The sequence below is a fragment of the Haliotis asinina genome, chromosome 9 (genome assembly GCF_037392515.1).
Source record: "Haliotis asinina isolate JCU_RB_2024 chromosome 9, JCU_Hal_asi_v2, whole genome shotgun sequence".
Classification (NCBI taxonomy): Eukaryota; Metazoa; Mollusca; class Gastropoda; order Lepetellida; family Haliotidae; genus Haliotis; species Haliotis asinina.
In genome coordinates this window covers 7364253-7387759 of record NC_090288.1, presented here as the reverse complement: position 1 = coordinate 7387759, position 23507 = coordinate 7364253, and the positions used below count along the sequence as shown (strand labels likewise).

The following is a 23507-nucleotide window of genomic DNA, read 5'->3' as shown; positions in this document are numbered from 1 at the left end:
ATATTTCATGACAACCTCATTGAAGTATTGACAGAATCATGTACTAGTATTGATCACGACAGTCATTATGCAGTTAAAGTTGAGAAAAAATCATTCATTCATTCATTCATTCATTCATTCATTCATTCATTCATTCATTCAAGCCTGACTAATTCTGATTCTTGTTTTGACGGATCTGCCTGCTGTGTTTTATCTAGAATAAGAAAAAATTAAAAATTGATTTTGTTTCTCTCCTTGTTTTTATTCATTTTTTTGCTTTGTTTAACACCGCACTTTATGCTCAAGCTATATAATGGCAGTTAATAAACACCATGACCTGATAATCCAGTAATTGACCTCATGAACATTGATTGGGACACCATTGGGACATGAGGCATGTGTCAACCAAGTCATTGAGCCTGAACATCTGATCCTTTCAGCCAGCTCTTATGATCTGATCACAAGACTGACAAACAGGTTTATCACTAACATGAGAACTGTGTAGTAAGTTGTTGTGGCAATCATATTTCCCAATATTTGATATGATGTCAGCTTAATAGCACTCACGACTGCATTGATATAGCACTGTTTATCTGTCTCAGTAATCTGTAGTGTGTTTACCTACTGGGCAGAATACTTGGCTGGCATACATTATTCAGTGCCGTTGGTAACATGATTTGCTATATTAATGTAAGAATGTAACTTTATCCATGTTTTATTCATTTGCCCATGACACTGACAGTCTCAGTGTAGCTGTAGTGTACTTAATGAAGGCTTGAGGTTTATTTTACAGCAATAGTTTGTACTGTGTTACCGTCTAGTGTCATATTATCTATGTGTGACACATTGTTATTGGTTAATAGAGTACACCAACACTGTCATCATCATCATCATCATCATCATCATCATCATCATCATTGAGCTTGGTCTTATATTGTATAACAGGGCAACAGTTGCATGGTTTAAACCTGAGTTTGTTTCTAATTAGGGGATAGACCCGTGAAGGTCCCGGGGTAGAATAGGCCTTCAGCAACCCATGCTCGCCATAAAAGGCGACTATGCTTGTCGTAAGAGGCGACTAACGGGATCCGGTGGGCAGGCTCGCTGACTTGGTTGACACATGTCATTGGTTCCCAATTGCGCAGATTGATGCTTGTGTTGTTGGTCACTGGATTGTCTGGTCCAGACTTGATTATTTACAGACTGCCGCCATATAGCTGGAATATTGGTGAGTGCGGCGTAAAACTAAGCACACTCACTCACTCAAATACGAGATAAACGTTATGTGTTGGCCAATTTCCTGGTGTTATTGAGTATTTGAAGCACAGGAATGCATTTGGAACCGACAGCGTCAGCAGTGTTAAACCTCACACACTCACTCACTCACTCACTTACTCACTCACTCACTCACTGATGTGTGAGGAAGACTTATTTAAGATTACCTCCTCCTGTGTTTCAGACATTTGAGGTGCTACATTCAGACAAGGAAGAGGACGGGATGTCCTTCCAGTCAGCCAGCTCACACAGCCCACAAGGGTCCGAGGCATCCGACATCGTGACAGGGTTCAAGGATGCTGACGAGCGGGCGGTGTTCGAGAATCAGCTCACTCAGCTCCAGGAACAGCTTGTAGCTGTCATGATAGAAAATCAGACACTGCGTGAGTTCCATCAGTGGAATTTTCAGTTCTCGAGATCTATACTGTATGGTGATTCATGGTGCAGGGTTGGTTCCCACGGGTGTGAGAATTGTACAAATTCCAGTAATGTATGATCATATTTGTTGTTTTATTGCTTAACATACAGTACTCAGCACTATTCCAGCTTTATGTTGGTGGTCTGTAAATAATCAAGTCTGGACATGACAGTCCAGTGATCAACATCATGAACATCAATTTAAACATTTGGCTCACAATGTCAGGGTCAGCCAGCATGACCACCTGATTCCGCAAGTCATCTCTTACGACACGCATGGCTTGCTGAAGACCAGTTTGAAGTCAAGACATTCCCATTGTATGCTTGTGATCAGAGCTGAGTTTAATGTCAGGACATGTATCTTTGGTTGATCATTTGGAGTCATATTACATTAACAGCACCATGCTGGATATGTAGGTGCATGAACCAAATCTGCATAAGCAAAGCGCATGAGTTTTGAACCTTTTTCACAACCTTACATTCAAATACAAGCTCGTATATTTTGAATCATGGAATGGTATGTTTACTTCTCGATTTAAGTAAACATTCTTGTTATGATTTGTTATCAGCTGTGGCACTCTTTGGTGGCAACATAAAATCTGTTGCCTCTGGTCCAACCCAATAAGTAACTAAAAGGTATTTTCTCATGTTTGGGTTTTTAGAAAGTGAATTACTTTTGCAGTTTTCATGGGATTTTGAACCACTGTTGTTAGAGATGTATCTCCCTGATCAGAAACTTGTTGGGATTTTGATCCACTGTTGTTAGTGATGTATCTCCCTGATAAGAAACTTGTTGGGATTTTGATCCACTGTTGTTAGTGATGTATCTCCCTGATCAGAAACTTATTGGGATTTTGAACCACTGTTGTTAGAGATGTATATCCCTGATCAGCAACTTGTTGGGATTTTGAACAACTGTTGTTAGTGATGTATCTTCCTGATCAGAAACTTATAGGGATTTTGATCCACTGTTGTTAGTGATGTATCTTTCTGATCAGAAACTTGTTGGGATTTTAATCCACTGTTGTTAGTGATGTATCTCCCTGATCAGAAACTTGTTGGGATTTTGATCCACTGTTGTTAGTGATGTATCTCCCTGATCAGAAAGTTATTGGGATTTTGAACCACTGTTGTTAGTGACGTATATCCCTGATCAGCAACTTGTTGGGATTTTGAACAACTGTTGTTAGTGATGTATCTTCCTGATCAGAAACTTGTTGGGATTTTGATCCACTGTTGTTAGTGATGTATCTCCCTGATCAGAAACTTGTTGGGATTTTGATCCACTGTTGTTAGTGATGTGTCTTCCTGATCAGAAACTTATTGGGATTTTGATCCACTGTTGTTAGTGATGTATCTTCCTGATCAGAAACTTGTTGGGATTTTGATCCACTGTTGTTAGTGATGTATCTCCCTGATCAGAAACTTGTTGGGATTTTGATCCACTGTTGTTAGTGATGTATCTTCCTGATCAGAAACTTGAATAACACCATGGAACCTATGTGTACCCAAAAGTCAAAATCAAAATCTCTAACACAATCACAATCACTAATGTGTTTTTTTCCATTATTCCTGTACTTACTGACCCCATTGAGGGTGGAGAAGAAACATATGATTTGAAGTGTTCAATTCACCACATGAGTACAAGGTGTGAAGCACATTTCTGGTGTCCTCCACAGTGCTATTTCTAGAATATTGCTACAAGTGGCATAAAACTGTACTCACACAGTCACTATTGACATCAGACACGAAATGCTGTCAGTGTGGGATAAGGCAAGCAGCAGTCATTGTTAAACTCAGTCTGTTATTGAACTCCAGAAACCGAGCTTCGTGACTACCGTGAAAAGTCATCTGTCGACAAACTACGCCAGGAGCTTGAATACCAGAAGCATCGGAATGAAATGTTGGAAGAAAAATGTTCCTCACTGGACAAGAAAAGGTGAGTGGACAAGGAGTATCATGAGGCTTTCCAACATGAATGAAACATTAAAACATTTCATAAGAGAGGACCCGTGAAGTTCCGTGAAGTTCCGTGAAGTTCCGGGGTAGAACTAGGCCTTCAGCAAACATGCTTGCCATAAAAGGTGAATATGCTTGTCGTAAGAGGCGACTAACAGGATTGGGTGGGCAGGCTCGCTGACTTGGTTGACACGTCATTGGTTCCCAGTTGCACAAATTGATGCTCATGCTGTTGATCACTGGATTGTCTGGTCCAGACTTGATTGTTTACAGACTGCTGCCATATAGCTGGAATATTGGTGAGTGATGTAAAACTAAACTCACTCACTCATAACAGAAGAGAAACAAGGCCATGCTGATTGAGACACGGGTTGACAGCGGCTGAGTGAATCTAGGACTGGAACAGTCCCGATATTGACAGTTTTTGTATGGTATGCTCCAGGTGTGTTGGTTGAACTGGTAGCAATATGAGGCACAGTCTGATACACAGACTATGTTTTTATGTAAGCACAACTGCTGACACAATCATTTTGATGAGTAGGTAAACAGTGACAGTAGCTTGATTACTAGCCTGAAATAAGCTTTAGTAGCTTCAGTAGGTTTAGGTATAGTGACATCAGCTAGATAGAAAGCTATAGTAGCCTGAGTAACAGTGGCCCAAGGTAGTGTGAAGTAGTTGAAAGTAGACCGATAGTAACTCAAAGTAGCCTGACAGTGGAAGAACGATGGTTTGGATATATGGGGGGGGGGGGGGGGGGGCACTCAAGAGTTACCTCCCTTTAAGACATGTAAATTCTACTATAATCCTTAATGCACATATTTTAGAAGTCAGACATATTAGCAGATTATTTCAGTTTTGAAGTGCTGGGTAGTGAGTATGATGTAATTGTGTTACTAAGATAGTGTTTCCATCAATCTGGTAGAGATTATGTCACAGAATGATCAGGGATTGGGAAAGAGATCTTCGACAGTGGGCCATTTTCAGAATTATTAACCATTTTCTGAATTTAGAATGGGCCACTGCCCTTGTATTAATAGTAAGCTTTCAAATTCTAAGGGGCCACTTTTCATTCTAATGTGCAAAATGGCCCATGGCCCCTGCCTTTCCCAATTCCTGCATGATAGTGAGCAAACTATCTGATGCCAATCTGGTCAAATAGAGTTTGTCGTTTAACACCCCATGTGGCTAGAGTCTGTAGACTAATCGAGTCTGGACCAGACCATACAGTATTCAACTGCATGAGCTTCGATCCGTGCAATTGAGAACCAATAGCATGTATCAACCAAGGCAGTGATCCTGACCACCCGATCCTGTTAGTCACTTGTTACGACAACCTTGGGTTACTGAAGATCAGTGCTAACTCAGATCTTCATGGGTATGATCAGATCAAAACAAAGCATAGGTCAGGATAGCCTCTGTGAAAGTCCTTATCATTTATATGTTAGGTCTCGGAAGGTTCAGCGAAGCAAGTCCGATGCTGACCGGCGCCGACTGACAGCAGAGGTGGAGCCTGGCATCGAGATCACCGAGGAGGACAACATTGGTGGTTGGTGTCACATCTGTAAGGCATGTTTGTGTTGTCTGGGCGGGGACAAACTGATGGACGATGTTGGGACAAGACATAAAAAATCTGTGTCATACTACAAGAGAAGGACTGGAGTCACATCTGTAAGGCATGTTTGTGTTGTCTGGGCGGGGACAAACTGATGGACGATGTTGGGACAAGACATAAAAAATCTGTGTCATACTACAAGAGAAGGACTGGAGTCACATCTGTAAGGCATGTTTGTGTTGTCTGGGCGGGGACAAACTGATGGACGATGTTGGGTCAAGACATAAAAAATCTGTGTTATACTACAAGAGAAGGACTGGAGTCACATCTGTATGGCATGTTTGTGTTGTCTGGGCGGGGGGACAAACTGATGGACGATGTTGGGACAAGGCATAAAAAATCTGTGTTAGACCACAAGAGATGGACTGGAGTCACATCTGTAAGGCATGTTTGTGTTGTCTGGGCGGGGACAAATTGATGGACGATGTTGGGACAAGACATAAAAAATCTGTGTCATACTACAAGAGAAGGACTGGAGTCACATCTGTAAGGCATGTTTGTGTTGTCTGGGCGGGGACAAACTGATGGACGATGTTGGGTCAAGACATAAAAAATCTGTGTTATACTACAAGAGAAGGACTGGAGTCACATCTGTATGGCATGTTTGTGTTGTCTGGGCGGGGGGACAAACTGATGGACGATGTTGGGACAAGGCATAAAAAATCTGTGTTAGACCACAAGAGATGGACTGGAGTCACATCTGTAAGGCATGTTTGTGTTGTCTGGGCGGGGACAAATTGATGGACGATGTTGGGACAAGACATAAAAAATCTGTGTCATACTACAAGAGAAGGACTGGAGTCACATCTGTAAGGCATGTTTGTGTTGTCTGGGCGGGGACAAACTGATGGACGATGTTGGGTCAAGCCATAAAAAATCTGTGTTATACTACAAGAGTAGGACTGGAGTCACATCTGTAAGGCATGTTTGTGTTGTCTGGGCGGGGACAAACTGATGGACGATGTTGGGACAAGACATAAAAAATCTGTGTTATACTACAAGAGAAGGACTGGAGTCACATCTGTAAGGCATGTTTGTGTTGTCTGGGCGGGGACAAACTGATGGACGATGTTGGGACAAGACATAAAAAATCTGTGTTATACTACAAGAGTAGGACTGGAGTCACATCTGTATGGCATGTTTGTGTTGTCTGGGTGGGGACAAACTGATGGACGATGTTGGGACAAGACATAAAAAATCTGTGTTATACTACAAGAGAAGGACTGGAGTCACATCTGTAAGGCATGTTTGTGTTGTCTGGGCGGGGACAAACTGATGGACGATGTTGGGACAAGACATAAAAAATCTGTGTTATACTACAAGAGTAGGACTGGAGTCACATCTGTATGGCATGTTTGTGTTGTCTGGGTGGGGACAAACTGATGGACGATGTTGGGACAAGACATAAAAAATCTGTGTTATACTACAAGAGATGGACTGGAGTCACATCTGTAAGGCATGTTTGTGTTGTCTGGGCGGGGACAAACTGATGGACGATGTTGGGACAAGACATAAAAAATCTGTGTTATACTACAAGAGAAGGACTGGAGTCACATCTGTAAGGCATGTTTGTGTTGTCTGGGCGGGGACAAACTGATGGACGATGTTGGGTCAAGACGTAAAAAATCTGTGTTAGACTACAAGAGTAGGACTGTCGGGGTGTAGAAGATCCTCATTAAATTACAAGATAGTTCTACTTGGGACTGAGATCTTGGAACCTGTAAATAGCTTTCAACATCATGCTTATATCATGGTCACACAAACAAATTTGCTCAAAATGAGAAATTATGTCTGTCCAAAACTTCAGCATTTTCACAAGTTTAGTGCTCAGTCTGTATCTACTTGAATGAACTGATGACGAAGAGATAATATTGCAAATACTGAAAATAATTTTTTTTGAGGGTTCAGTTATAAAAAGTATCTGGTAGCATCGTCATCAGTAATTGTTTAGTTCTGGTAACTTTTCTGCTATTATATCATTATAATAGTCATACAGCACACAGAAATGGGTGTATAAATTGCATGCAGGTCATATTTTGTTTACTCGGTGAGAACATGAGGTATGGAACATGTTTACTGGTTTAATTTGTTTTTGTTTGGTCTGTTGTTTTCTTTGGGATGTGTGCATTTGATTGCTTTGTGTAATTTTTAGCTGTCAGTGTTAAGTTTGCCTTGTAGTGTGTTCAGCTCACCTAAACACAAGGTTTGTGTGAGTCATGTCATAGTGTGCTCACATCACTTACCCTGGGATGAAGGATCATTCCAGTAATATTGACTCCTATGACACACCATTCCTCTTTTACCTTACAGAAGTTTATATTTTTTTAATCTGCTCAGACCTTATTTTTTGTTACATCATTATAAACATTGTGGTTTACTCTGGAACCAAGGGAATAGTGTGTGCATGTCACCTCGCAAACCCCATATGATGAAACACAATGATTTCATGTATGATTGAACATAGTGATTTTATAACTGCTTCCTTGTACATTGATTCATACATGTTTACAATAATCTAGTGGTTAAAGTATGTGCTTGTCACGTTGAAGACCCTGGGGTTTGATTCCCACATGGGCACAAGGTGTGAAGCTCACTTCTGGGTCCCCTGCCATGGTATTGCTAAAATATTTGTTAAAGGCTGCATAAAAATAAACTCACTCACTTCATGTCAGTAGATATTCAGTCAGTCTTGATGATGTGTGCAAAATGACAGTTGTAATTTTTAGAATATGGTACTTTTATTTTAAGTAGTAGGGTTGCCTACTAATTGGACCCGAAACAGTTAAGGGTTTGTTTAGAGGAGGACAGCACTTAACATTATGGTTAGATGTTTAATGTGGTAAATACAGTATTATGATAGTATTATAATAGCTCTATGAAATAACAGAGTCACTGTCAGTCACTATCACTGATTGTGCCATGTCCTGTACTCCCAGATGTCACTGAGCCAAGTAAACCTCCCAAGAAGCGGAGCTGGTATGACCGAATGTGGGAAGCAGTGATGAAGGTTGTCTACGATGTTATGGATGACTTCTCTGACGTCCCAGACCAGGAACATGAGGAGGACCCTGACGGGGACCCACTCACAGTCAAAAAGTACATATGTCTTCAGTCCATCTGTTGTAGTTGTTGTCAGGGTCTACCATCTGTAGTACTTCAGTGGGTCAGCGAGAGGGACCCACTCACTGTCAAAAAGTACTTATGTCTTCAGTCCATCTGTTGTAGTTGTTGTCAGGGTCAACCATCTGTAGTACTTCAGTGGGTCAATGAGAGGGACCCACTCACTGTCATAAAGTACATATGTCTTCAGTCCCATCAGTCCTTGTTGTCAAGATCAACCATCCAGAGTACTTCAATGGATCAACAAGGGGACTCACTCACTGTCAAAAAGTGGTCACCCATCAGCAACATGTGACTGGGTCAATGAGGGGATCTGCTCACTGTCAGAAAGTACAAATAAACTTCACAGGAAATACCCATGTGTAGAAGAAAACCTAGGCCTTTGGTCAGGACATTTTTATCATTCTTCATTTTCTCATGATATCATTGTAACAGTTGCTTCATTCTGGAAGTGGCAACATGTCCTTGGGTATCTGTATTGGGTATTTGTGGCAAGTATCTCATTCTTTTCACATGGATCGTTGCTCATGCTTTCAATCACAGTTTTTTCTGGTCCGCCATTAGTTTATGTGTATGCAGTAGTGGTATGGATGTACTCTCAGTCGTAGTAACATCTTTGTTTTGTTGCAGATTAAAGGACAACATCAAACGCTTTGGTGAGTACTTTCCTCTTTGGTATTTCACATCACATTTCAAGAACTTTTCTGGCATGTACAATATTAGAAAAAGTTTTTTGATATGATCCCAGTTGCCTCAGTCTTTACTTGAGAAGTGTTTTGTATGTCACAGGCACAGAGGCAAAGCCCTATTTGTCTACAGCACGAGGCATCTATGATTTGCTCGCATGGAAATCACCACCATATACTCTCATTGTCTTCATTGTAAGTACTCATAAACCGTGTTACCTGTTTTATGAATCGGTGTAGACTTTGTGTATAGAATAGAATATTTCTGAGGTTTTTAAAATTTAGGTGGTCATTCCCACAAAGTTATCAGCTAAAAATATGCTCACCATGATCGTCTGAAACACAGGTCAGGTATGAAATCTTTCAGAGTAAAAGTATTATGAAATCTTTCAGAGTAAAAGTATACAACAGTATATTGCTTGGCCCATATTGGTCAGGGTATATTGATGGACATACATTAACATGTAAAATCCAGCGGAAAGACAAAGATTATCAATTCATCATTTCTACAAGAAACATCGATAATTTGTTCCCATATTCTTTTCCTGCTTTCACTTAAGGACCATGTGATCTTATGTCATCACAAGTAGTCTGTCACATATTAATGATAATCCTAACCACAAGTTAATTGAAGATGTAAGTTTTACCAATTTCTTCATGTATCCGTGTAAAATTTGACATGCAGTAAGATTGTGCTTACGGGAAATCCCCAGATATGTTTCTTTCCATGTTTTCAGAGTTGACATAGGATTTTGTCATATTGAAAGTATTATGTTCATTAGCTTTCTGTTGCTGAGAAAATAAAGATAATTGTGACAAATGGTGGATACAATTAGATATCCAGGTCAGTATCTGTCTTTTTGACATAAAGTTTGTCTTTAGGTGGACAGAGCACCAGATAGCGGCATACTGTATGCTGCATCAAGGTAATCTAACATGGATATATTTTGGCCATATTTTCAGGTGTACATGTACTCAGTGTGGGTGGGCTGTTTCCTGCCAGTCATGCTGTTCTGTTTCACCTTCAGGCTGTTCATCAACTACCTCAGATACAGGTAGGCAAGGAAGCATGAACATCCAAATTAGAATTGGTCTACAACAACCCATGCTTGTTGTAAGAGGCAACTAACGAGTTAAGGTGGTCTCGATTTGGTTGACTCGTGTCATTGTATCCCAACTCTATGTAATGGTGCTCATGATGCTGATCACTGGATTGTCTGGTTCAGACTGAATTATTTACAGACCACAGCCATTTAGCTGGCATACTGCTGAGTGTGGTGTTAATACACAGGGGTCACATTACTCAGGTGGGGAGATGTGAGATGCTTTAATATACAGGTGTCTTGGTATACAGATGTGATCATTCTAAGGTTTGGCACAGGTGTTACAATGCCCAGGTGGGGAAACATACAGGTGTGTCTGTACACATGTGGGGAAACATACAGGTGTGACTGTACACAGGTGGGGAGATGTAAATTTAGTTCTGTGATGGTGGGATAGCCTAGTCGTTAATCCATTTGCTCATCACACCAAATACCTGGGTTCAAATGTTCACATGGGTTCAATGTGTAACGCCCATTTCTGGTGTCCCTGCATATTGCTGGAATATTGCTAAAAGTGGGGTAAAACTAAACTCTGAATCCTGCCATTGTTCATCTCATCATTGTTTGTAGGCATACTGTTTCATAAATATCTGTGCTCTGTATACCTGTCAATGCGTGCCTGTGGTCATAGGCTCAGGATTCAGCTCATGTTTAAGAGGAACATTATATTGACAAAGACAAATGAATATGTTGATAAAGACGAGGGCATAGTTCAATTTGAACTTCTTTAGCTGCTTTCACAAGACATGACAAACAAGTATAGATGAATGAGGTGAGCAGACTTCCAGCTCAACCCCAGGCAAAGAGGAACAAGGTACCTGACAAGACACTGTATGCTGTGGTAGTGATACAAATTAAGAATGCAGAGTAAATAATAACATACAAGTCTCAAATGGCTTGGAGACATAGCTTGGGAATTGTAGAAATATTTGGACAATGGCTGTCCTGAATTGGACACTATAACATACCCTGGTGAACATGTGGCTTCTTCAGGGATTTACTGTATCTTCCCTCAGGTGTGATATTCTCTCTTCCAGAGGCTGGAATGTGACCTTCAACTTCTTCAATCCAGCAGATGAGGAGAAGGTGAGTGTGTTGATGTTTAGTAAGGCCACAGTCTGGGGTCTCATGCCACAAGAATAAGTCTAGTCACGCATACCTTCACATACCTGTGACATGGCCAGGTCGAAAGGATCTGTATTATAATTCTCTCAATGTCACCACGGTTTCTGACTTATTTACCCCTTCTTTTGTGACCTTTACCATAATTTATATCCAAGTATATGACTGGTTCTGGAATTATTGTGTTGTTCAAAAGTTGGACTCATTATTCCAAACCTAGAAAGAAGAAAAGTGAACAAGATTTACATTTAAGAAACGTTTTCCGTTTTCTTCGTATCTAACTATTATGTTCTCAGCAAGAGCAGCTAGACTGCTTCAACGTGAATACGCAAATTCAAGGTACTTTCCAAAACTTAACAAGAATCCTCAAGTGCCCTTTTTACATGATTTTTCTCTCACTTCTCAATTTTTTCACAAACAGAATCAGCTGAGATAGCCTGTTTGGTATAGCAAAGAAAATTGTTGCCATTTCTAAAACTCTTAAGTTATGTTTTCAGGAAGCTGAGGACAACAAAGACCTGGGTGTGTCTGACAAATTCAACCTGGTGCTGCAGGTGGCCCGAAAAGTTCAGGTGAGCTACAGCAGCACATACATTGACGTCCCAAAGTTCAGAGCCATCATGGGACTTCTTGTTGCCAGGGACCAAATCAAGATTTGCGCCCACTCTTAATGCAGAACCAAACTATGCTATTCAGAGTTATCTCCCTTTGGCATAACAGTCACCCTTGTTCAAATCTGGATTCCAAGATCTTTGTCTAGTTATCTATTTCATTAAGATCAATGTATGTAAATGTTTCAAGGCTTGTCACTTTTCCTGTGGGTTTCACCAAATGATAAACATCTGAGACCACTTGATAAAGGCGTGAGAGTATACTCCAAAACACTGTTCATCAACACAAACAGTTGCCATCCATAAGTTCGTACCTGTATCTGAGATCTGCGTCACCCTGGCTTTCCTCTCACATCAAACTAAAATGGTGTGATGTAACGGGAATACTGTTCAAATCAGTGCTAAACCCAACTCACTCACTCACACATTCTGATTAGTGCTGTCGTCAGATGTCAATTGCATAAACAGCTAAAACGTATTCCACTCTCTTTAGATGAGAAATTCTGGCAAAGTTGCTTCTGACATCATATATTCCAAAATTTTGAATAAACTCAGAACAGTGAATAGTGAATCTTTTTCATTTGCAGAACTTCCTGGGTGCTTTTGCTGATAGTCTGGAAAAAATCAAAAGGTAATCATGACAAAATGTGAGAGATGGAAGGCATGCAACCAAATGGCTGTTTCATGAACATGCTTATCATGATGAGTTCTAGCAAATAAACTAAAATTAAGTATGACAGTACTGAAGTTGATTGGAGATTTTATGAGGTCTTTCCAACATAATGTGTAATTTCAGTATTTTGGTAAATGTTTTGTTTGTTTTTTTCTTTTTTTAATGTTTTGGGTTTTTTTTATACAATTTTACTAGTTGCTTACAACAAGGATGACCTTATGTATTTATGCAAGTTGTGGAAACAAAGAAAATCTCTGAAAGTTTGACTCATGTCTTTTGTTGCAGCTTGCTGACATGGCGACACCCCCCAGCATCCAAGCAGCTGTTTTTTGCTGTGTTTTTGGGTGCTGTTTTGTCCTGTATATTCCCAGCTACCCACCTGTTTTACGTTGGTGGTAAGGAGAGGTTTTCTACCCACTTGTGACTGTAACTCAAGTAAAATTCTATTTGGTCGAAGTATATACATCTATTATTATCAAACATTGCAGGAGGCATTTCTTAATGCATGTCTGTTTACAGTAGTGTTGACAGATGGGAGAACAGATACATGTTTGGTCGGACCATGTGGTATGGTATCAGATGAAGAGAAGGTGGGATGAAAAAAAGAAATATTTTATGTATTATGGCCCAAAATGGGTGTGGGTGTGGGTGTGGAAAATGGGTGTGGGTGTGGGGTGTACTACTCAGGAGGGTCGCCCTTGTGTTGCACCCTAGATAATTTCCAGGGTATATGTTCCAGTAAATCTGCACTAGTTGACTGGATTTATCCACAGCTTCACCTGATTATTTTATGACCTCCCTTTGCTATCTCCGCCTTCTCACAGTGGCCAATCATATAAGCCGTTACAACAGCTGTTACAAGCTGTTAGCCAGTGTCAGCAAAGATGGCGACTGCATTGTTGCCAATTTTAATTGATAGAAGTATGGGATTGGTACACTCAACTTCCAACTTTGAAACCTAATTGGATAAAGAACCAGCAAAGGCAGGTAATGTAATTATCAAGCCGTGCTGTAGATGCTAGGGTCTGTACTTCACCATTTGGATGTTCACTACAAGACATGAATGTTGCCAGGTTTGCTAATGGGCGTTAAGCTGTTCCTGGTCGACTACCTGTATCTGAGGTTCCCAAGGCTTCGGCAGAAGTACGACACCTCCCACCAGATGTGGCTCAATCTGCCAACTGACGCCGATTATGAGAAGCGCAATATGAAGTCTGAACTCAATAGGGTGAGTTGATTGTGTTGCGAGCGGGATAAGTTGTTAAAAAATGGCTGCAGAGTTGATCGATATAAATTGGGTTACATTTTGGGGAGTTCTTATCACTGCTCTTTAATGACGTTCAAGGCATTTTTGTTTGTTTACTTGTTTGTTAATACCACACTCAGCAATATTTCAACTGCATACCGGCATTCTCTCATTAATTGTATCTTGACTAGACAATCCAGTGATCAACTGCATGAGGATTGATCTATACATTTGGGATGAGATGACATGTGTCAACCATGTTAGTCATCTCATATGACAAGCATGTGCTCCTGAAGACTAATACTAACACTGATCTTCATGGATCTCAAGACATGTTGATTTAGGACTCATTCATATGATGCCAGTTTTACTGTTTAGGTAGTTACTGGCTAGATACAGTCTACGTACTGGCTTGGTGTTGTCTTCTTTCAGTACATTCTTCCATCCAGCCGCCAGGATAGTGGGGATGAGAAGCATGAGACTGCTGTAGGGGACAGTATGTCCACAGATGACAGGTCCTTCTGTGAGTTGTTCACCCTCCCGCCCAGTGAGTGTCCATTGCCAGGTGAGTGGGTCCAAGTAATGCTTATTGAATGTCTGAAAGCAGGTGCATTGATCCAACCAGCACATGTTGAATGTCTAGTATCAGATGATTTGATCCAACCAGCTCATGTTGAATGTCTAGTACCAGGTGATTTGATCACCTGTCCAGTGGCCTGTAATAGATGTGTTCTCTAGATCATATGTTAAGTGTCACATGCAACCTAAAACACAACTTTGCAGATTCTGATACCTTTCGGTATGCACTTACCGAAACAAATGATCAAAAATGCCACTTCAACCTATAAAGTGGAAAATATTGCGATGAAAACATTCCCGCGAAATCCGTGTTCAAACAATTCACTATATACGCTCATAACGCATGCACGGCGCATGAGGTCATGAGCAATAATCTAATTTTGGTTGTGTACAGAAACAAGTAAATAATCTACTCGATGCATAAAAAAAAATGCTGATCGTGACAAGCGGACTCTGTCACAGAGAAAACTCAATGTCTGGGTTTTTTTTCCCCCCTTTTTGTCTGCCTGCCTGTCTGCTTATGACAATAAGCAGTACAGAACTTCAGTTACTGACCGTTTGCAATTTGAAATTAACACCTATCGCTCTTATGAGCCATAGACAAACAGCCGGCTAAGCCTATCAGCAAATGAAACAGTAGCCAGTGACAAGGCATCGTTACACATAAGTGCACATCCAACGGCCCTGACTGGGTTCGGTATCGCGGCTGCTTCGTTTTGAGGGAGGTAAACCCAAGTGCAAAATATTGCATTTTTGATTTGCGATTAATCGCTTATAATTTTGTTTATTTGGGTTTTTTTCACAATCACCAATGCATTTTATATATCATGAACAAGTGATTAATGTGTTTTAATTATGTTTGATTTTTGGCTGCATGTGACCTTGAAATGTTTTGTACCAGGTGACTGTCTTGGTGTCATAGTGTCCAAATGTCATTGGTCCCAGCATCTCGTAAATATGTCTTGTCTTCTTTCACAGGGTGGCAGGGTGGGAGGCGATGTACACTCATCAACAGAGAGAAGTCACTCACCGCTGCCTTCAAGAACGGCAAACTGTATCTCACCCGGAGGTAGGGCTTGATAAGAAATTGAATCTCACCTGAGGTATGGCTTGACATGAAACCTACATTGCAAAGAATCATGGCTTGACAAAGACATTGACAATGACCCAAACGAAATGTACATGTTTCATGTACTTTACTAGTAGATATATCTTGTGTAACTGTTGATTAGTATTCACCTCATAAAGGGGCAAGGAACAGCCCACAAATGTTGTGTATGCAATAAAGAAGTAGTTGACATCCATAACATTTTTTTTTATAAACCCTTTTTAATGTTAGAAGTTCATCATGTCACTCGTATGTATTACTGAAGGATACTGAATATTGTCCACCTTTCGATATGAGACGCCATTCACCATGCAATGCATAGAATACTTCAGTTTACTACATTGAGCTTACAATAATATAATATACTGATACTGTCAAAATCAGATTCAATGGATGGAGATATTTATTGAGTTTTATTTTTCAGCTTTCTGTGTTTTGAAAGGACAAAAACTCCTTCACCTAAAAATATTGTCATCCCATTAGCTGACATTTCAAGAATGGAAAAGGTAAGTCCTGTTTGTATCACGGAACAATCTCATTGTTCAAGGATGTATCAAGGAACAATCTCATTGTTCAAGGATGTATCAAGGAACAATCTCATTGCTTCGTAAATGATGAGCAACAACAAAAGGGCAGTCGGTTCAGTAATGAGACAAATAATGAACAAACAACAAGTTTGACAGATATTCTTTAAATATCACACTATGGACAAGTGTAAAATAAAATGCCTTTGCATCACACCTTTGAACATTATTTATTAAATTCCAGTAAGTCATTATTATCTCATAGCAAGCCTAACACAAGATGTTAGAGACTTCCTTCTTTTACAAATTGTTTTCTTCACATGTTATGTTTCTCATCCCTATAGGCTAAGCCATACTCTTGGCTCCCTGGGGGAGGGATGGCCATTGAGATCGCTATTGCTGGCTCCGACAAGGTGGGTGTGGAATAGATTTTGATCAGTGCTAAAGAATTTCATAGCTGCACAGGAGTTGCATCCATGACAATACCTGTGCTCTGGAAAAATTCTCATCCTCCAATGTCGCATAGTATCAATTTTCCTCCCGTAATTGCCTAAGATTCAGAGCTGCTCGCCTGGCAGGGTACAGGGATTCATGGTAGCTCCGCAGAACACAGAGGCCGTAATGTCATTGTCAACTACTTCTTCTGTTTCTGACTGTTATTTTGAAATAAAGAACCAGGCTGTTCTCCCTAGTGATAAAAGATCACAGTAACATCATCTGGCCCCGATTTCTCGAAACAAACTTAAGTCTGAGTTTTGACTTAAGTTCAAGTTTTTGCTCAAATTAGAGAAAATGCAGGAACATGCATTTTCCGGAATGAAAGGAAACTGGTATCCAGCTCAAACGTAGTAGACAATCTGAATTTGGTGGACAGATTTCTTTAGTTGTGTGGACTTATTTAGTTTGTAAAATGCAGTTGAGATAAAAATTCAACTGTTTCAAATTGTCAAACTCAGTGTGAGATTAGAGTTAAATCTTCGGTTTGTTTCGAGAAATCAAGCCCTGGACTAGTGTCAGACTGAGCTAGATTATCACAGGACACAGCAAACTTTAGAATCAAAGAAGCTAATGCTTTCTTCATTTTCAAAGTTTCTGTGATAGTGGAATGTTCTTTCTTTGGAAATGCCTGCTGAACTGGCAGCATGATTCATTGTCATTCACTGGTAGGCCTTCATTACATCATGAAATCCCTGGAGCCTTTGTGGTTTTACTGATATCATAGGCAGAAGATACCGTAATGGCCCTGCCTGCGATGTTTCACTCTGTTGCCAACCTCGTTACATTGGTGTAGGAAGAGGTATGCTTCCGTTTTGTGGTACTCGTCATCGTGGAATGCTTTTTGGTGTTAACATCTTGTTCATCCAGTCAGTATGTTCTTTATCTTTTTACAGCAGCAAAATATTTGCTCAAAGTTTTTGTGTCTGTATCTAACACACATGATTGCCACTATAAGTATACAGTCCTTTACCTGGGTCTCAAAACTAATCAATCCACTCACATGTAATATGTCTTCTTTTCCCTGTCTTCTAGACTTTCATGGTTCCCAGCTATTTCAAATGAAGTTGAATACCCTATATTCCAGACATATATATTTGGAGCGATGATAAATCGAGACGAAGCCTATGACAGTATCCTCAGCCAAGGCCGTAAAGCCAAGCTTCCCTGGGCAGGGGAAATGGAAGCACCCCCCTCGGTGCCAGCAGCTACTTCTACTACAGTTGCCATGGCAGCTGCTTCTAGATAAATGTTTGCTCAAGATGGTAACCAAGTTATGTCTCTGCATGTTTGGTAGTGAGGTTTTAGTTGATGGTGCTTCAGTTTATGGTGCTTTCATGTATTGTGTTTTTAGATGATAGTGTTGTTATGTTTTGTTCTTTAGATGCTGGTGCTTTCATGTTTTTTCTTTAGATAATATTGCATTCATATTTTGCTCTTTATATGATGGTGCGTTCATGTTTTGTTTTTGTTTTTCAAGATAATGGTGCATTCATCTTTTGTTCTTTAGATGGTGGTGCATTCATCTTTTGTTCTTTAGATGGTGGTGAATTCATCTTTTGTACATAGATGAAGAAGCTTTCATGTTTTGTTCTTTAGATCATAGTGCATTCATGTTAAGTTCTTTTGATGATGGTGTTTTATGTTATTTTGCATGGTATTGTGAGCTACTTGCATGTGTCCCCAACGTCATTGCATTAATCCAAGGTCTTACTGCAGTGCCATGTCAGTGTTTCAATCAATCAAGCAGGATTTAATCACTGGTGATTGGGTATTGTCAAAATGAACCAACTTAGTGTTTATTTGGTATTTTAAAAAAATCTCATATGGCAGTGTGTTAGTGCTGATCATCATTTCATTATTTTTACAATTGTGATCATTCATCTGTTTATTTTGTTGTCATTTATGGTTGCATCCATCACTACGTTGAGTGAGTAAGGTTTCATGAGGCAAATCAGCAGTATCATGGCAGGGACACCAGAAATGTTCTTCACACATTGTGCCCAGGTGGGGAATCAAACCCAGGTCGTCAGCTTGACTAGGAATGCTTTAACCACAAGACTTCATCACTTCACCAAATCACTGTGGTATAACATGTAACCAATTCAGCTTCCATTCTATTAACAGTTTATTAACACACCTGTGACCCACTGTTCCTTAATGAGTTTGATGGCTACCAGTTATGACGTTTTCTAATCACTATAATACATACATGTAAAAAGTGTTGGCATTCTTCATTCTTCCAAATGATCCTGAGGAATTCTTCAGCCATGTCATGAAAATGTCAAATGTCAAGGTCATGTCATAGAAAAACAAATGTTTGTGCTTACACCTTCTGTCAAAGTAATGTGTGTATTATATGCCTTGTCTGGGATGGGGCCTTACTTTCAAATGGATTATGTAACACTGAAAAAAGTCAAGGTCAAGGTAGGTAGTCAGTTGTCAAGGTTTCAGAGATGCGGTAACCCTAGATAGGCATATTAACTTTGATTCTTACTCTGTCTTTGCTAAGCCTCATGCAGTGTTAATGCTGTGTTTTGTCAAAAACTAATGGCTGTTATGTGTATTATTATGCTGTTACTGTTTATGCAGATTGTTTGGTCTGAAAGTAATGGTTTCTGGGTAAAAGAATGTACATGTTTTCATTTGAACATTATTCATTCATGCTATGTTTCATCAGAACATCGGTGAATTAATCCCTCTGCAATAGCAGATTTTGACAGTCCTGTTCTCAACTCAAGTAATTTTGTTTCAGAACTCTCAAACTGTTATTCACTTTATTTCCTTTTTCAGTTGTTTTCTCTCACCCAATGTACTCGACTGAGGCAGCACTCACACTGATTTTACATGTCACCATTTTTCATGAAAGCTTGACTTTGATCTTTGTTCAGAACTATTGATATTTGATAAAAGGGAAAGGAATGTGATTTTCAATGTGTTTGCTGATGTAAATCTAATCCAAATGTCAGTTAATTTTTTGTCGTATCTGAGTCATCTCGCCTCAAATGTGCTCCTTCCTTTGACTCTTTTTAGTTGTGTACCATGAATATCAGTGCCATATAATTGTCCTTATTACTGGCAAACAAGGATAATTTGGACCAGCACAGCAAAAGCTATATACAGTGCATGTGCAGTGCATGATGATGACATTGACTCAGCACGTAACTGCACATGCCTTGCTCATGAGGCTTTCATGTGGTTGGTGTAGAACTTGATCGTGGATCATTGGCGCCTTCACTCACGATGGCAAGGGCTAGTGAGTAGCATTCATATATGATAATACGAGTCAACTGTCAGGTCAATGCTGAACTAATCCTTGTTTGCCAGTAGTATCCCCAGTCAATATGCACAGAATCCATCTTTACATGTTAGCTGCAGAGGTGTGGCTTCTGTACCTTAAAAATGCATGAGTATCAAATGAATGAAGTCTGAACATGAGAAAGATGCCACCAGTCATTCAGAGTTGACATTAGTTTGGTTTGTTCTAATTCAGACAACAGTAACATTGATGAAAACACCTTCAGCATGATCATGTCGGTCTCATTTCAGCCGCTGCTTCTAGGAGGTTTGCTGAATCGAGATGAATTGTTCGACAGCTTACAGGATTATGGTTTGTTTAACGAGTTGCCATGGGCTACAGGACAGATGCCAAAAGCTGCAATTGTTTCCACGAGAAACAGACAACATGTCAAACAGTTTCAAAATTTCAGCATTGGTGCATCGTATGACTAAAGTGCTCAACAGGGGTTACACAAAACCAGCCCAGGGATACAGCTCAACCGACATAATGATGTGTTGTTCAAGATGTTAGTCCAAAGGGGACAAATCTGATGTTCAAGGCTTGTGATTTTTGTTTGTGCAGTCAGTGTGTTTTCCCAGACAGGGAGAGCCAGATAATTGTTTTTAGATCACAATTTTTCAATGTCATCCAACATGTCCAGTGAGCAATTCCAGGGGCCATGAAACCAAGGTGTTATTTTGGGAACGATGGGTGTCTGGAGAAATCCCAGACCTAACTCTGAGACTGTCAGTGGCTGGACCCTAAGACAACAGTTGTGTGACCTGCCCATGTGAAAGTTGGGCAGCTGTAATCATTACTGTGCAATGTTTCATGTCAAGTCTATCAACATTTCATGTCAAGTCCATCAGTGTTTCATGCCAGGCCATCAATGTTTCATGTCAAGTCCATCAACATTTCATGTAGCACCTATTTAGTACTTCATGTCAAGTCCATCAATGTTATATGGCAAGTCTCGGTGTTTCATGCTAAGTTCATCAATATCTCATCTTAAGTCCATCAACATGTCATGTCAAAACTATCAACATTTCATGTGAAGTACATCAATGTTTCATGTGAAATCCATCAACGTTTCATGTGAAATCCATCAACACTTCATGTCAAGTCCCACAAGGTGTAAATGCCTGTATCTTCAAAACCCTATGTGTTAATTCTCTCTGTTTGCCCTCAACATGACAAAAATATTTATTATTGGCTTTTGATAGAAAGTCATCATTCATTAAATTCATGAAGGTTGTGTATGTGGGGCATAGTCATGACTGCATAGATAACAACCAGTACAATCTGGTCAGGATTCACAACATTTTCAACCAGATTCCACCAATATGGTTATATTAAAAATCTGACATATTTGTTGGAAAAGATGCCATCAGTAATGCAGACCAGCTATTGATGACATTTCATTCATTGTCACTAATTAATAGATTATTAATTGATTGATAGTCACTTGATATGACTTATGATGGGAAAGTTGTCTTTGAAGAATTTAGGTGACCTAATGAATTGTAACAGATTGTTATGTGCTACTCAATTCTCCGTTGGATAAAGAGGTATGTCAAGTATATTTAGATATACACTAGACATAATTTGAGAATTGTTTTTTGTGTATCCAATTAAAAAGATAGAGGAGAAAATATTTATTAAACAAGTTAATGATTTGGTATCAATCGAGTGAAAGCAAGTTTAATACACAACCTTGCAAGGTTTTTATTGAAAATGGTATTTTGCAGAAACGAGTTCAGTATTCTATTTGTTACTCTCCAACATAAATAGATAGAAACTGTGTTCCATATGATGGCTCAGCTATCTGCGAGTCAAGCAAGGTCTAATGCCACTGTGACAGAGGAATTAGCATTGTGACGTAATAACTGTATACCATTATGATGTCGTGAGTCCAGCATCAAGCGATGTTATTATACAGTTAGTAATAATATTGTAGATTTATTAAACATTGATATGTTCAACGGGTAATCAAATGAATCAAAACTTGTGGTTTATATACTGTTCAACTTCTCATAAGGATATTCAGGTATGTCAGGTATATATACACTCAATATGAGAATTTTGTTGTGTAGCCTGGAAAGATGGAGGAATATTCTTATCAAAAGTGGAGCAGTACATTTAACAACACCATCCAATCAATCATGCTAATGGTGAAAACTGTTCCTAAATGTAACGAATTCAAACTTCACTCATGCTAGGTATAATTAATTGCCATACTGAGTTGGTATCTCAATTCAGCATCTCACTGATATTTTCTAACTATGATCCATAATGTTTTTAAGGGTGTTTTGCCTCATATTTCAAGACCATTTCTTTACTAAAAGGAAACTATATGTTTAATAGGTAAAAGCATTACGGAATCACAACATTGCATTCAATTATTTTTTTATGAAATTTTGTTAACTTTGATTGAATAAGATCTCATCACAGTTTGGAGACGGCATGGTTTTCAAATGAGACTCATAAACAGAAATATTTTTATCGCTATGTTTTTAGAAAAGGTTGTGCCTGGACATATCAGTTTGATTTGCTCTAAGCGTATTAATCAAAGCCTTATGACATTGGTATATTCTACATATATCATTGGTGCATATTAAATAGGGCATCAAAGTTTTTTAGAAGCTATTTTTCTAAAAACATTAAAATACAACCGAGTTTTATGGATTTTGTAATTTGTGAATGTCATAGTAGGATTTTATTTGTGTGACTGATTTTTTATAGGATTTTGAAAGAGCTTTTTAACATATTGATAACAGCTATTTAAAAAATGTTTCCTGTCATCTTCTTGGTGCTCTCTTCAGATTAGGTTTTGCTCATATGGTGTGAATTAATATTCCCAGACAATCGATAGATGCACTCTTGTATGTGTATCTAGAGAACTTACTCATAAAATTTTGTAGTGCTGTGTCAGTCATAAAGCAATGATGTAGTATAGAGTTATGATGGCCCACAATGTTACAAGTGCTTTCGTGGACGGGACAGAGTTTAGTGGATACGTTTTGAAAAGGAACCTTCTTTGGATCAAACCTTAGAAGTGAAATATATAAAGAAAAGTATTATTTTTTGTAATGTGTCAATTTATATGGAAGCTTCACCACCAAACATGCATATATAATATCTTCATGACCAAAATGACTGAGTGAAAACATTTGTGAAGGAAGTATTTTTTCAGGAATTGACGTCTATGATTTTTTGTTTTTAACAGAGGCATCAGTGTCAAAATGGGGTCACACTGTTCATTTGTGTATCTTGCAAACCATACCTAAATCAATTTTGGAAAATTAAAAGATTAAAAGATTCAACACAAGCCATGCCTATTCTATTATTGACCAACAAAACAGTTGTCCATTATTGGGCATGACCTAATTGTATTTTGGTGTAGGGAAACACAACGTAGACCAAACATTGCTTGTTTATCCAATCAAATGCAACAGAATCACATTCATTTATGTATTGATGACAAACAAGACTATGTACTGTCACTTGCTTGGCCATGGTGTTTAGAACTGTATACAAAAGACTGTATTACAGGGGTTAGTATATACCGTTCCAAAAAAGTAGGGGATATGCCATTTTGCAACCATACCACTAGCCAATGGCAATGCATATGAGAAAAAGTAATATATATCCATACAGATGAAACATTTCCAAAGGAGTGGAATAAATTTTCACATTTTACCTTTATTTCTCTTCATT

General features: G+C 39.2%; 1 protein-coding gene across 3 annotated transcripts in view; it reads left to right on the top strand.

Moving 5' to 3' along the window:
* Positions 1–21428, top strand: part of LOC137295833 (GRAM domain-containing protein 4-like) — a 49748-nt gene extending 28320 nt beyond the window's left edge. The window contains exons 3-20 of one of the 3 annotated variants that reach the window (XM_067827391.1): positions 1439–1637; positions 3490–3610; positions 5077–5177; positions 8180–8339; positions 8994–9019; positions 9153–9244; positions 10013–10104; positions 11190–11238; positions 11772–11846; positions 12473–12516; positions 12844–12953; positions 13632–13786; positions 14237–14369; positions 15362–15452; positions 15916–15997; positions 16360–16428; positions 17598–17775; positions 20060–21428. In XM_067827391.1, the coding sequence (XP_067683492.1) occupies positions 1439–1637; positions 3490–3610; positions 5077–5177; positions 8180–8339; positions 8994–9019; positions 9153–9244; positions 10013–10104; positions 11190–11238; positions 11772–11846; positions 12473–12516; positions 12844–12953; positions 13632–13786; positions 14237–14369; positions 15362–15452; positions 15916–15997; positions 16360–16428; positions 17598–17759 (1761 nt within the window). In that variant the 3' untranslated portion in view covers positions 17760–17775; positions 20060–21428. Of the gene's footprint in view, positions 1–1438; positions 1638–3489; positions 3611–5076; positions 5193–8179; positions 8340–8993; positions 9020–9152; positions 9245–10012; positions 10105–11189; positions 11239–11771; positions 11847–12472; positions 12517–12843; positions 12954–13631; positions 13787–14236; positions 14370–15361; positions 15453–15915; positions 15998–16359; positions 16429–17597; positions 17776–20059 lie in introns of all 3 variants that reach the window. The other 2 variants (XM_067827389.1, XM_067827388.1) reach the window with 2 other exon arrangements.
* The last annotated feature ends 2079 nt before the right edge of the window (positions 21429–23507 follow it).